The 16,172-nt window shown below is 35.3% G+C and overlaps 1 protein-coding gene across 4 annotated transcripts in view; it reads left to right on the top strand.

The window, feature by feature from the left end:
• Positions 1–16,172, top strand: part of NCAM2 (neural cell adhesion molecule 2) — a gene marked incomplete at both ends in the record, with an annotated part of 482,494 nt that overhangs the window by 400,342 nt on the left and 65,980 nt on the right. For all 4 annotated transcript variants that reach the window (XM_081234865.1, XM_081234863.1, XM_081234862.1 and 1 more), the window contains one exon: positions 4,415–4,588. In XM_081234865.1, coding sequence (XP_081090991.1) covers positions 4,415–4,588 — 174 coding nt within the window. The remainder of the gene's footprint in view (positions 1–4,414; positions 4,589–16,172) is intronic.

Here is a 16,172-nt window from a genome sequence, read left to right as displayed (position 1 = left end):
CAGAGGAGCAACTCCTCTTATTGTTCCTTTACCTGTTACAAGATAAAGTAATTACCAAGGCAGACTTTTTATAAGTTTTCTCATTTATACTTTGATCAAACTATGAATTTAGGCATATGTTTAAATATCAAAATGCTTATTAATGTTATTTAGACCCTGAGAGTCATTTTAAAGAAAGGGTAACTGAGAATAATATTTGGAAATGTCCTGTGATGTATATCCATCAACTCACCCTTACAACAGCAACTTTAATGTTGTCATTGTTATTAACATTTTGCTTATAAGAAAACTGATACCTAATAAGTTTAATTTGCTTAGAATCATACAGCAACTCCAGAGACTGTTCCTATTTGACTCTTAGACCTTGACACCATGTCTTTGTTATTATACACAGCAAACATTTCTAAGCTGAACCTCAGTATTGTATCTTTTACCTACCATTTGACTAAAATATTGATAGATGTCAATGAATACAAAATAAAGTGATAGTAAGAGGATGGTTACAGAGGATAGCAAAAATTATGATGACTAATATTTACTAAGTGCTTAGTATATTTCAAGTTCTGTTTTATGTGTTCTTCATTATTTAATAATAGCATCCTAGCAGTGGATATTATTCTAATCTCCATTTTAGGGAGAAAAATGCTGATGGTTGAAAAGATTAAGAGACTTGTCCAAGGCTGAAGTTGACAAAAGTAGCAAGACCAGACTTTGGATCCATAGATTCTGATGATATATATCCAGGCTCTTCATCAAACCCTATATTGGTACCAGTCGAGGTGAAAAGGAAGAGTAAATAAATACGTGTTTGCACCATTGTCCTATTTATTCATTCAGTGATAGGTGGCATTCATTAATTATTAAGATGGAAGGTGCTAAGAAGTAATTTAGAAAAGTATGTTAACAATTTTGGGAACATTGCATATGGAATTCACATCCACAAGCCATATTTGAAACACTGGACTGCATTTGATTATCTTTTACAATATGCTCGCATACACCCAGTGAGGTTAGATATCTCAGGATCTTGAAAGCCAGACTGAAAAGTCTAATTTTGCTGTTGTAAAGAGGAGGAAGCTTCTGAATATCTTCCTCAGGGAAGTGACGTGACCAGAATGGTACTTTAGAAAAATTGATTTTGCATTTACATGCCATATGGGTTGAAATTTGGTGGGCTGTCCATAGGAAAGGAAGCTGAGAGCCCCAATGGCATTGCAGGTAGAAGCAGATAGGGCCTGGGCTTGGGAGTTAACAGTGGAAACAGGAAGGAAAAGATGGATATAAGAATTATAATGCAGGAAAGATGAAAATAACTTTGTGACTAATTTTGATGTATATCAGAGGTAGAATCAAGGATGAATGTGATTACAAAACAATTGAGAAAGTGGAGAGAAGAATTAGAGATGTTGGTTCCACATCAGGCTCTATTCACTTGGACATACTCTGTACCTTTGTGCACTGTTTTTAATTACTGAAATATTTAATGTATCATGTATTTCCTGAGGACTGAGTATAGTCTATCAGTATTTTCAATGATACATGTGTGTATATATGTATGTATGTATGTATGCATGCATGTATAAATTGTGTATATCAAATATTTTGTCCCTTTCTACAAGAAATTCATAATTTAGTAGTCAGTGGGTGGTTGGAAATGTAAAATCAGAATGGAAACAAATATTTAGGAAGATTTTAGAGTTGCAAATCATAGGCACACTTTGCTTTTTAGTCCGGTAACAGAAAGAAGAGGCCAATAAATAATAAATGTAGGGCTTCCCTGGTGGCGCAGTGGTTGAGAGTCTGCCTGCCGATGAAGGGGACACGGGTTCGTGCCCCGGTCCGGGAAGATCCCACATGGCGCAGAGCAGCTGGGCCTGTGAGCCATGGCCACTGAGCCTGTGCAACTGGAGCCTGTGCTCTGCAACGGGAGAGGCCAGAACAGTAAGAGGCCCACGTACCGCAAAAAAAAAATAAACAAATAAATAAATGTAAATTAAAAACCAAGGTAAGAGTCAACAAGTCTGAAAATAGACTATATGTCTAGAAAAAGATGCCCACTGGCTTATATTTTGGTGATGGTACTTTTGTGCTATGAATAAAAACCTGGTTGGTGTACCATGTCAGGGTGTACAGCTTAGCAAATGGTGTATACTTCTGCCCTGAGGGTAAGAACCCAGAACCGTATACATGTCATATGGTCAAAAGTAAGAACCCAGAAGAATCACATTTCTTTCTCCTTCCCTAGTACGAAAAACCTTTCCTTTTGAAGTGCATCCTCATACTAAAGGTTAGCATTGCTGTGATGTCCAACCTAGACCTAGTTGACATTAGAGAGTCACTCAGCATGAGGTGAGGAATTGGCCGTCTTATTCAGAACAATCAATGTGTGTGTGTCTTTTCCCCCTCTTCAAACTTTAGATCAAACCTACAGATGAAAAGAACCTATAGTTATAACCCAGGGATTAAAGAAACTTGTAAAACTATGATCATGTTTATATATCACAACTTAGATAAATTATTAAGATAATTTAAAATGTTTACTTCCAGATAAGATTTTAATAGCAGCATGACTTTGAGATGCATCAGTATTCTGCACATTTATTTCTGAACCTTAGAGTTACAGCATAATGCACTTCATAGGATCTCCAAATAATTTACAGTTACTAATTAGAGCTGAAATGTACACTGTTGCATTTTTTACAATATTAATATCTAAAAGGCCGTAAACTTGCCTTCTTGGCTCTTGCCCAGTATCATTTATAAGGCTTTTTTTTTTTTTTTTTTTTTTTTTTTTTTTTGCGGTACGTGGACCTCTCACTGTTGTGGCCTCTCCCATTGTGGAGCACAGGCTCCAGATGCTCAGGCTCAGCAGCCATGGCTCACGGGCCCAGCCGCTCCACGCCACGTGGGATCCTCCCGGACCAGGGCATGAACCCATGTCCCCTGAATCGGCAGGCAGACTCTCAACCACTGCGCCACCAGGGAAGCCCATAAGGCATATTTTTATTTGACCTACAGTGCTCTCTTTTAACTTTAGCAAATAAAGCACATTTGACTTTTGACAGCCGTTGTAGATTTTTATATGAATGTTTGGTTATATCAGAACAAAAATTTACGTTTACTGCATTATTTTCAATCAAGTGTTTTTTTCTTTTTGTTTTTGTAGAGCTAATTCTAGAGATGGAACTGTATATTTTATTTACATATTTATATAACACATGCATATAATTTACATAAACTGAGTGTAAATTTCCAATCTTTATGATTTTTTTCAAATGTGATATCGAAGAAAAAGAGGGAGAGATTGAGAGACAGAAGGGACTGAAAGAAATTCCTTTAATGTTTAACATGCCTCTAATTACTCATGTTTCCAGAGCAAAGGTTTCATCGATTTCCTCATCAAGACGTTTTTCCCTCTTATTTTCTCCTGTTGCCTGTTTGACCTCTCAGATAATTCTTTATAAAGCTTTGTGTACTAGAAAATAAAATGAAATTTCACCCAGGATATCTTCTTGAGTTTGAAATAATGTGAGTAATGGATTAATACAAAAAAACATAGAAGAAGAATTTTGTAGCTGTCTCCCTGAAATACAGGGATTAAAACTTAAATATCTAATTTTTTTTTTTTTTTTTTTTTTTTTTTTTTTGTGGTACATGGGCCTCTCCCGTTGTGGAGCACAGGCTCTGAACGCGCAGGCTCAGTGGCCATGGCTCACGGGCCTAGCCGCTCCGGGGCATGTGGGATCTTCCCAGACCGGGTCACGAACCAGTGTCCCCTGCATCAGCAGGCAGACTCTCAGCCACTGTGCCACCAGGGAAGCCCCTCTAACTTTATTTTAATTAACTGATACTTAAATAAAATTTTAAAAGATAGTTTACAGTTTTATTTAGTTCATAATGACAATTTATCTAAACTTAACACTTGCCACCAAGTTATTAATATAATTTTAATAAACAAAAAGGAAATAAATCTCACATTCTCACAAAAGATAATTCCTTATGCTCATGATTCAGTAAAATCTATTCTTATATTTTAATTGTGCCTGCATTTTCTCTCTCACACACACAAACACACACACACACAGACACACACTAATGAGCTTGTTTCCTTGAATGGAAATAAAATGCTTATATTGTATAGTAAAGGCAGAAGTAAAATTATTCTCTCAATAAATGAAATTTGATATTGAATAGTTTACTCTTTATTTTCTATAGTAATAAAGACTGACTAATATATACCTTCTTGCAATTTGAAGAGATCATTCAGCGGTTTATGCAAGCTTTGTAATTCAAATATATTAAGTGATATATGCATCAATTTTCTTTTATTCCTAGTTCTCAGAGCACCATAAGTCTTAATAATGGACATCCACATTACTTGGGTTATATTTCCTTTGTTTTTATTCCTTTGTAGATGTGCCATCCAATCCCTATGGAGTAAAGATAATAGAGCTGTCACAGACCACAGCCAAGGTTTCCTTCAGCAAGCCAGACTCCCATGGAGGTGTGCCTATTAATCACTATCAAGTGGATGTTAAAGAAGTGGCATCAGAAACCTGGAAAATAGTACGCTCCCATGGAGTTCAAAGTGAGTCAATGATTTCAAAGTGTGTTGGTTAATTCAAGCTGATCTTCAACATACCTGTGTGATTAGCTTTTTATTTTCCTTCAACATGCTATTTTTCTTTCTTTTAATGAGATAGGATTGGAAAGACGTTCCCACTGTCTTATTCTTCTTAAGAATACTTTAATAAAGAGTAGAAAAGTTTCCATCTTTAGTAAAGATTAAAGACTTTTGGGAATTTCCTGGCAGTCCAGTGGTTTGGACTTGGCACTTCCACTCCCATGGGCCTGGGTTCATTCCCTGGTCAAGGAACTAAGATCCTGTAAGACTTTTGGCTCGGCCAAAAATAAAATTAAAAAAAAAAGGTTTAGCAAAATCACCAATGTTTAATTCCAGGGGAAAAATTTAGTATTTAAAATTTGGGTGTTTGAAAACAAATTGCTGACAGGTTACATTTGATGGCTGAATATTATCAAGTGTGTGTTTTCCATTTATTAATAATATCTCTTTCATAAGTAGGTGTGAAAGTCATACTGTAAAATGTATGTCTTGTATATATACTCATGAAGCCATCTGTAAAAACTGACCTTGTGTACCAAAATTTACTTCAAAATTATGTTTTGAAAACTCAAATTTTTACTGCATGTCATAAGATTTTGAATAATAGAATTAGCTATCTATGAGAAGTTAGAACAGTTTGCAACAGTTCTTTTCACTTATGTAGAATTTCATCATGTGAATATGTGATTTTTTTCTCCATTATTAGGAGAAGAAACTAAATTAGGGAATAATACTAAATTACCAGAGTTGGACTCTGTTAATTGTGACATAGAACTACATCTTGTGGCCCAAAACGATAGTATAAAATAGCGAGGAATGTACTGCTGCAGAGTGTTCCTCCTTTGCTGGCTCTGCCTTGACCCTAAAATGTATGGTGTGAAGGTTCTATAAAAGGCATGAGCCCTCCTGGGAAGAATTGTCCTAGTGGACAATGGAGACAGAACAGATAAAATCATTTGAGGCTCACCTGTGTTGGCACCTGCTTGTTCAGTTTTGACTAAAAGTGACTATAGGTTTTTGATAGAAGTGTTGGGAATTTTGTCAATCAATCATCAATCATTTACACGTTCTTCAAATAATGCCTCCAAACAGGTCAGCTCTTATCACTGCTTTTAATGATGAGAAATTCTGGATAGTTAATGTTATTTGTGCACATGTTATGTGGTTCAGGAGAGAAGATGCATAAAGTTCATGCACAAAAAAATGAATGAGTGAGTTCAAGGACGTTAGTAAAAGAGAACATTATCCTAGATGCAGGAGTCATATTTTTTTAAGAAAGAGAAAACAAGAGAGGGTGAAAGGCGAGAGACAGAAAGAGAAGATATTTCTGACAGTAGAGAACATTGATAGCGGGCACTCCATCACAGACATGAAGAAACGGAATGTGAGGTCTGAACACGATACAAATTACACTCGGCAGAATAGTACTGCCTCACCCTGCCCCTCCACCCTGGGTTAGAGGGAGGAGGTGAATAGATTTTCCCAAGACTTCTTACAACGTTGCAACACCATGGAGAATTTATCATGGCTTTGGACTGGCCAAGTTTTTCAAGTTCAAAAACCTGATTTTGTACCCCAGGTATACATCGCTCAGAAGCAAATTTCCATGCTTATAACAGTGGTATATAATAACAAAGAACATTTGGTGGTTTACTGTGAGAAATCACTATCCCAGAAATGAGACATTCAGAGTCTATACAATGAGTACGTATGTATATTACATAGGCAAGAAAATGTGAGTCAGAAGTGTGTTTTGGTGAGTCTCTAATGTCAGAAAATGAAGTTACATGAATATGGCATTTAATGGCTTCAGACTGGGACAACTTAAAGCTTGCCAATACGACCAAAATACTTTAAGTCCCATGGCTGGAGCTTTCTCCCCTTTACATGAGGGAAATATCTGCACTGATACATTTTTTTTTCTTTTTCACGGCTTACTCTTCTTTCAAAGATATGTTAATAAGTTCCTTAAATCAGGTTACAATCATGTAACCAAACTACTGCATGATCTCAACTCAGTGTAGTACAAACACGATTTTTTAATCCAATTACTCATTTCATCATTTTTGGGGAAATCTCCTTTTCTGTTATTTAACATCTTTAGCAGACACTATAGATTTATGGTCCTCTTCAAGTACAAATACATTCAGTTAAGTCCCACACAACTTAAAACTTATAAAGTCCAATTTAGCACTCATATTTTCTCTGGCCCCCATACAGCTGGATCTTATCCTGGGGAGCTGAGAGTGGGAAGGTGGCATGAACTACATCTTCTCTCGGGGGAAAAAAAAAAGAAGTCAAATACCTCTTATTTTTTCTGGTGCTGTAATTCTCCTCTGGCTGTGCCTGCCACCTGTGCTCTCTGTGATACCACATCTAAGTACCTGTCTCCTGGGGATGCATGTGTGGGGTGCAAGCACACCAGAAGACTTTTTGGAGAGAGAGTGTCCTCAGATGGAACAGTGCTCAGCTTGACCTCCTCGCCCTTGTCTCAGTAGGTTTCGCTCTGAGTGTAACTATAGTCCATCAACTTTATGGAGCATCCATTTGACCTGGGGAAAAGTTCCACATCCTTATTTAGCTGAAATATAAGAACCTAGACTGCCTCACAGGTTTCCTCTTCCAGAAGAGAGATTAATGTTCTGTAAAAACAAGAATTCCAAATGAGGATGGAAATGCCAAAGTCCCTCCAGCTCCACTTTTTGCTGACAAATCCAATGGATCTTTTCATCCATTTGCATTATCCTCACCTGCCAGAAGGGAAGAGAAGCCTCTCCTAGGAGGAAGGTGCACTACTCCAATAGAATGATATTCTTCTCCGTGTCATCTTCTGCTTATACAGAGTGTGATGCAGTGATATACAGAATGTGATGCAGTGAGATTGGGGGTTGGAATGTTGGGACTGAGGTTCCAGAGCCAGTTCAGCCTCTTCTTATTCAACTCTGCAGGGGATGCCTAACATTTTCTCAATTGCTTAGTATTTTCCTTCTCTTTCTTCTCTTTATGATTTATTGCAGTTGAAAATTCCAAGACAGCAGAAGCAGGCCCACGCATTTCCATACCACTTCTTGTTGCTGGACTGGTGTCATTTTTTCTCCTTGTGATTAAGTGCACTTTAGTAATCTGATTTATTTAATGTTGAATTTACACTGTATATCTCAAATGACAAGGTGATCTCATTTCATGTATAAAAACTCAAATCTTTAAGTGTTTCATCTTGCAGCCCTAGTATTTGGTTAACAGGCAGGAATGTAAATATGTAACAAAGAGAAAAACATAAATGCAAAGGGTAACCAGGGACAAGCTGGACAATCCCACTGGAACCAATCCTAACGATCTAGAAAATGTGTATCTGGCATTTGCTCTTCCTTTAGCAAAGAGATGTACCATTTTTGTAAAGATATAGTAAAGATGGGAATAACATAAAGAGATACAGTAAAGATCAGAATAACAAATGCTTTATGCTGATAAAAATACGAAATATGGAATGTATAATCATAGTCATGTTTTCTGTAAAATTTACATCAATAATTTGAATGTTAGAATATATAACATCGTTTAGATTTAAACTTTCTACCTTAAGCACACATATTTTCATTGAGTCACTACGGTTTCCTTTAAAAGTGATACTTCAACCTTGCTCACATTTTTCCAAGCAGACAGGCTTACGTCCTTTTAACAATGCCTAGAATTACCCTTTTACCCTGGCCAACCTACAATGTGCTCTCACAATCAGTCCTTCTTGGAAGTGCTTTCACACTAAAATTCTCTCTTCCCCCAGAATGAGTCTCCAGCAAGCAACAACATATTTCTTACATTATATTGTATTTATATTTTAATATATTCCATTATATCATATTCTACTTCTTATACTACAAATCTCTGATTTATCTTTTCTCTTAGCTTATAAATTCCATGAGTGGAACTAGTATGCCCATTCATTTCAGTATTTTAAGTGCCAAAATATACGAGACTAGAGGGTAGAGGGAATGATGAAATTTGGTAGAGGTGGGAGAAGGGAAAGGATTATTTTATAGCACCTTATTATTGAGTCTCTATAAGGTGAATCTGTTATATATCCCCCTTTCAATACATTTGTGTCTACAGAAGCAGCAAGGTGTTTATTAGGGATCGACATCTTTGAAAGAAGAGGGGAGAAACAAAGCTGGGGAAATGGAGTAATTGAACTTCAGTGCAGGCTTCACAAAACCTCAGTCAACTGGATGAGGATCTCTCAAGGCAACATTGTCCATCTTGGATGGACCACTTCACTTATAATAGATGGTTATTGAGCAACGTGACCTTAAGATGTAGTGGGTCAGTAGGCAGGTCTTGATGGGCAGCTCCAGTTACATGGCCATGTGGTCTGATTGTGATCCCTTAGCAGGTCATTTCTTCTTGCTCAATTACATGCCAGGAATTTTTTTTAAAGGTATGTAATTCTGCACAGAATATAGTATTACCTTGCTCACGAAACCTGGAGATTTCATTGTGATTCTCCCCTGGGAATGACCACAAATTCCACAGACTATTTCTTCCCATCCCTAATACATCAAACAGCATTCGGTTCACTGCATCAGTCATATGGCCCAAGTGGCAGGGCAGATTGAATCACTGCTTGGACCTGTTGCAGTGCCCTTTTCTGCTGTGGTCCCAGTTCAATGCTGGCATGGCACCCTTGTGCACAATTTAGTGCCTAGGCTCCATTTTCCTCTGTACATCTCAAAAGCCTAATGCATCAAACTCACTGATGAATACCCTATCAAATCTCCTGCCTCATCAGAGACCCCTACTTTTGATATCAACTTTTCCATATTTTATTATCCAGTAGCAGACACAGAGATGTAGTTTGGACTGCAAGGTATCTTGTAAAAGGAATTAGGGCTTTGATCAGGCAGGAGGGAAATTGGACTGTACTGGAGGCATGATAATGCCTCAGCCCACCCATCAAGGAAGTCTGGAATGAGGAGTATTACATTCTGTAGAATGTCCACCTTAGGCTAAAATGGCCAGTCCTTTATACCCTTGCTTCCTTCTTTAGTCAGATGCAAGCCTCTCCAGGAACAGTACAACTGTCTTAGAGACAGCTTTTTGCACCTGAGGCAGACCCTAACCGTCTGCAGCCTGAATTATCCCCAGCTAGGCAGCAAATGGGAATCTTAGCTGACATCTCCATATTTACTATAATATCCTCTTTATTATGCATCTATTTTAAATAAAATCCCCAAAGCTGATCTAATTTCATATATCAAAATCTTGTTGAAGTTTGAATTGTGAGGTATAATAAATTCTGCAATGCATGTATTTATATATAGTTATGAATATGTGTATACACACACCTAAGAATTTATGATCTTCATTTATTTAGCACTATTTCTCAGTTTTTTCTATTGCAAAATATTTCTGTCAAATAAGTCATCATCACATTTAAATATGGTTCCTTTGCCCTCAAAATGTTTTCTAGGATATTTCAAAGTCATCTGTTAGCTGACTTGAGAAACAACATTGGTTTATATTAATAAGTGAGCAAATTCTCATTTAGTACATGAAGATTTGTCGATGATGTTTTGAGTGAAATTACTCTGAAAATATATTCATTTCACCTCACACTATATATAGTCTTCTAAAATGGTCAGGTTCTTCCTCCTTGCTGAGGCAAAATATCAGTGATCAGGAAATTAATGTAACATTAAAGATAACTAACATTTCTGTCTTAGTTTAGGCTGCTGTAACAAAATGTCTTCGATCAGGTGGATTAAACAACAGATATTTATTTCCCACAGTTCTGGAGACTGGGAAGTCCAAGATCAAGGTACCATATAATTTGAGTCCTAGGAGGACCCTCTTTCTGGCCTGCAGGTGACCACCTTCTCACCATGTCCAAACAGAGAAGAGAGAGGGAGACAGAGAAAGAGAGAGAAAGTGTGCAGAGTGCGCAGGTGTCTAGTCCTCTTGTTATAAGAACACTAATCTCTCCACCCTCATGAACTCATCTAAACCTAATTACCTGCCAAAGGCCCCACCTCCAAAAGGATCATATTAGGACTTCAACATATAAATTTTGGGGGGGAAGGAATACAATTCAGTCCCAAATATTCACTCTTTTGCAATCATTGTGGTGAGAACTGAAAATAAAGTCAATAGTCAACAAACTGAAGAATTTGGTAGTATCAATATATTCTGTTTTACAGAGAATAAAGCTGAGGAAAATCGATATAAAGGAGAAAACTGAGACTATAACGTGTAGTGTCTTATCCCTAAGGTCATATGGATGAATAACATTGAAATTAAAATTCAAACCCAGATAGGAAATCTGATTCCAAAGCCTACACTATTAACTATTATGGACTTTGTATCTTTTATTCAGTTAAGAGTTGAGAAAGTGGAACACAAATTACTGCCTTGTAGAATATGAGATATATATATATATATGTGTGTGTGTGTGTGTGTGTGTGTGTGTGAGTGTGTGAACTATTGTGATGTGTTTTCGATAGCTAATGGGAGGTAGTTTTATAGATAATTTAAGGGGTAATTTGCCTGACAGAGTTAAATATGAATTAGAAAGGTGAAATATCACTGTTATTTGAAAGTTTCTTATTAGAAAATAATAAAGCTGAAGGGAAGGGAAGGGAGGAAAAACAAGGCAGACATTTTAAGCATGTTTGTTCATTCCACCCCATATATGGATGGTTGACTAGACTACAGCATGACAGTAAAGTCCAGAAAATATATGATAAATATTATGTGTGCGTGAGTTGTGAGATTATATGATGTAGTAATTGATTATTTCAAAAGAATATCGAGACAAAAATAATTACATAGTAGCTTCTTTCCTTTGTGCTTCAATGCATTACAGACACAAGAATCAGGGTAATTTACTAAAAACATTATTATAAGGGAGCTAGAGAATGTGGCCCAAGTACACCCTCTTGGGTGTAGCTTGATTTAAGGGTGAAAGTTATATATGAACTGAAGCAGAGAACAGGCTTCAGAGATAGTGAGAATCTCAAAAATTGTATTCAACTTCGTAATTGTCCATATATATATATATATTCTGGAGAGGAGATCCATAGCTTTCATTCATTCTCAAACGATTTATATTAAAAATGTTCTTATTTCAACTTTGTTTTCAAATTACAGTTCAGCTGAGTATACAATCAAACTTGATAGTTACTTTCCTTTTGTAATCTAAGGAGAATATTTTATTCTCTTCTGGCTTCCGTTGTTACTGTTTTGAAGTCTGCTGTTAGTTGTCATTTTTTTTAATAAGTAGTACAGGTCTTAATGTGGATTTCTGTATTTGTTCTGCTTGGGGTTCAGTTTGATTTCTGAATCTGAAAATCCCTATCTTTCATCAGCTGTGGAAAATATTATATCATTACCTTCTTGAATATTCTCTTCACCCATTCTCTCTATTCCTTTATTCTGAAAATCTAAGTAACATGCTAAACTTGTTATTTGAAAGCTTAGAATACCATCTCTCCTTACATATATTTTATTATGTTTCATTCTTTTATTATGATATTCAGCCCTGTCTACTAGCTCACTAATTCTTTGTTCACTTATGTTTAATCTGCCATTCAACCTCTTATTAAGTTTTTAATTCAATGTTCACATTTTAAGTTACACAATTTCTATTAGTTCATTGGCTTGTTTCAGCAGAATCTCACTCAGAGTGGCTTATTTACTAGTATATTTTATGGCTTTAGGTTGTGATCTCTTATTTTGCTCATCTTCTTTACTGGGAATCCTGCAAGGCCTTAGGTTTGGGTGTATTCTTCCACAGAAGATATCTGTTTGCCTCTGGAAGTTACCCTGGAGCATTACAAAGCTGGAAGCACCAGAGCACCCTAAATTAATTTCTTGATTTGGGGTATTCTATGAGAGTACTATGAGAGTAGGTTTATAGTTACTGATTGTGACTGTCAAACAAATATTTATCTACCCACCTCACCCCGCCCAATCAAACTAGGATTTGGTTCAAGGCCAAGCCAGACAAATGGGACACATGTTATTTGACTACTGTAGTTGCCAGTAGTCTTCTGTGTGTGTGTGTGTGTGTGTGTGTGTGTGTGTGTTTTCTAGCTCACACTTTTAGTTTCATCCAAGAACTCAGACGTTCCTTGCTCCATGCAGGAGCCCCATCCTCAAATCTCTCTCATATCTTCTTTCCCCAGTGATGATATTCAACATCAGTCTGTGTGAAAGCTCTCAGTTATATGAGTATCAGTGATGTCTTCAACAGGACTGCAGAATTGATAGAAATGCAGTTCCATGGCTACTCCTCTAGTTTTGTATCTCCCCGTCCACTTCATTTTTGATAGTTTAGAGTTTGCCTTTCTTTTCTGTGAGATAATATGTACATTTAAACAGATTTTTGAAAATGATGTGTATAATCTGTAATTGTACTTAGAAAACTTGTTTCTCTGACTGTGTAAGTAACCCTATGCTGAAACTCTGAAGATATATTTTAAGGCACTCATATATTTTTAAATAGTGAAAAAAATGCTACTTTTGTGTATTTGTTTTATAGTTTCTGCTAATCATTCATTTTAAACTTTAAGAGCTCTTTAAAACATAATTATACTCATTGCCTTTGAGGCATTTGTTAAGAGATAGATTTAGGTTTATCTATGAAAAGACACGTGCATATGGTCATGAACGTTTCAGCTACTACTTTTTTTTTTTTTTTGACCTCAGAGTGGCTTTATGTTTTTCTAATTTATGTTAGTTTAGTGGATCTTTAGTTACTTTTCCTTGTTCATAAATATCTGTACTTCATTATATACTATTCATGTATCTGCTTCTAATTGCTGATATCATGACATATAAATAAATATCAGTTCTCACTTGATTGTAATGTAATTCAGCAGGAAAATTTTAGCATCATAATTTTCCTGTTAGTAGATTCTGATTCTAAATGACTCACTAATTAATTTCCTATGAATTACACTTGCTCACTCCATACCTGGTCCTAGGCTTAGGGGTCAGTTGAAGCCTAGACCTATTATTATATTCTTCTCCAAGATTTAGCTGAAGCCTTACTGATCATCCCAATCACTGATGCAACACAAAACTAATTTTCAAAACATAGAGAATTGTGAATAAATCAGATATCAAAAACTTAAACTATTCAAATATAGTATGTGAGTCATTCTGACATTTAATTTTGAGTGAAAATCATGTATACAGGTGTAGCACTGTTTGGCTGGGAGGGCTACATGACATTCATTACCGTATCATTTAACATTTTGTAAGTGTGTTCTATACACCTCATTGGGTACAAATGAAGAGAAAATAATAGTCTTACAAAACAGCTACTCATTTTTCAGTCTTCAAACTCAAAATGAAAAATTAATATTTTAAAATATCAAGTTCTTTTTAACAGAACATGAAACAGTTCTCTCAAATAGCATAATCTCTTTCTTTTGATTTGTGAAATGTTTAGCCAGCTAGAATCACACATAGAAGCCCTTCCATGTCTACCAAAATTATTAAATGCTCTGCTTTATTTGGGTCTAAGCTTATAGTAGAATTTCCCTTTGTTCCTGAAAATAAGGGAGATAATCTTTATTTGAAAATAAGAGCATTATCTAAATAAAATTCCATTGAAACTTTTATTTTTCCAAATTCTTGTCATTTTCACTAATCAAGGAATGTAGTTATTGATTACAATTTGGAAATAAATACACAGTTGTATTTTTTAGTCCTGTCATTGTGTAGTTCCACTGAACCTTCAATATGGCTTTGCAGGATGCAATTTCAGTGTGTATATTAAAATTTTAGATGTAATTTTAACATTATAGTATTTAGTTTGTAAACACTATAGTTAAAATTATGAGCATGCTTCATTATTACATATAATTCCAAACTTTTTATCCAGGCTTTAATTTTAGCAAAGGATCTGTTTAATTAAAATTTGAAAGAAAAAAAATCAATTTATATGGTAGAGAAAGCCATTTTCATTTTTTTAAGAAAAGTAGTATTCAATAAGCATCTTTTCCAAGATTGTTTTGAAGTGTGTGTTTGGATTTTTACAATACATGCCTGTGTCTGATAGATCAGCAAATTGATTTTGAATAGAAGTTTAAATTGAAATAGATTGAAGATTAGCGCTACTCTACTATATATTTTTTTCATTTTAACATTTATATTTTTCAATTTTTCTGTCAATTTTAAAATTTCTAAATCTTTCATTTTCTGATCATTTCATATTTCATGAGTACTATATATTCTCTCTGATAATTATAATTATAGTCTGTTTTCAAAGTTGCTTCTGCTCCCTAAATTTTTTCCTAGACTTATTTTGTTGTTTTTATTGTTATTGATTTTATTCTCTGTCATTCATATTGGAAACTTTTCTCAAATATTTGGTGATCCTTGTCTGGATGTGTATACCTCAAAGTGAGAAAAAAACACCACTAAGCTCTGTTTGCAAGGGCAGGGCTTCTCAAGCTTTGTGATCAGATGGGTTTATGATTCTCCATCAACAAAGGTCTGTGAAATGTCAGCTGTTTGTAGATATCTTTTTTTTAGGATTTTTAGTTATTATCTACATATTTGACTACTGGAGCTTTGCAGAAAAGCAGTTTATGTTAGATGGTATCCCACAAATTTTTGCCAACTCATCAGCTCCAAACTCCCTCATATTTATAACCCCATAGTCTAAGCTTCCTTGGTTCATTTTATCTAGATAATAAACATTTCATCTTCTGTTGAGAGAGAGGAATTCATCTTCCCTTAAATCTGAGACAAGAATGTGAAAGTACAATTGTTCAAATGTTTGGTGATCATCCATTTCTTTGTTCCCATGTTTTGGACTTGAAATTTCTGAGACTTTCCAGAGTTCTGTAGGTCTAATCAGTTTACCTCCACTTGCCATCTCATCTTTATATACAGATATTTATTGTTTTGTGTAATGTTTTTTACATTTGAGCTTTTTCAAGTTTTAAAGCACAGACAATATTATATTAAAATTAATTCATTAATATATTGATGGCTATAATATTGACAATACCCCTTTAGAAAAATGAGCATATCAATGTTTCTTACTGAGTAATGATTAGTACGTATAATAAGCTAAATTTTAAAGCTTTATTTTTTTAAAGCTTTATTTTTAAAGCTTTATTCCGTGGCTAGTGAGGAAAAAATATCACAGTTATCTTGGAAACTAGCTAGTGCCATATGCATACTCAGAGGAAATTTTGAATATAAGCTTAAACTTCAAAACTTGACAGTTTTTCTCAACAAGAACCAGAATAAAAAGGCCATTCGCTATGGACACAGTGTAAGGTTGCATATATTGTATCATATACAACTACAAGAAGAGCTATTTACATTTATTATGAGGTCAGTATTATTCAATATGGCAGCTCTGACTATTGGTAGATATTTCTTCATTGCATAAAAGAACCTATTAGAATCCATAAAGTAATTTGATCCAACCAGTTCTATAATGGGACACATGTTATTTGATATCCACCTAAAATTTTATTGTTTAAAACCCCACTAGTTATGCAATAGATTTCAGGTTATTCAATAGCTCCTG

This window comes from Mesoplodon bidens (assembly GCF_964165515.1).
Source record: "Mesoplodon bidens genome assembly, chromosome: 5".
In the NCBI taxonomy this organism is placed as follows: Eukaryota; Metazoa; Chordata; class Mammalia; order Artiodactyla; family Ziphiidae; genus Mesoplodon; species Mesoplodon bidens.
Note: the sequence above shows the minus strand (reverse complement) of the source record. Positions and strands in the feature narration are given on the sequence as shown.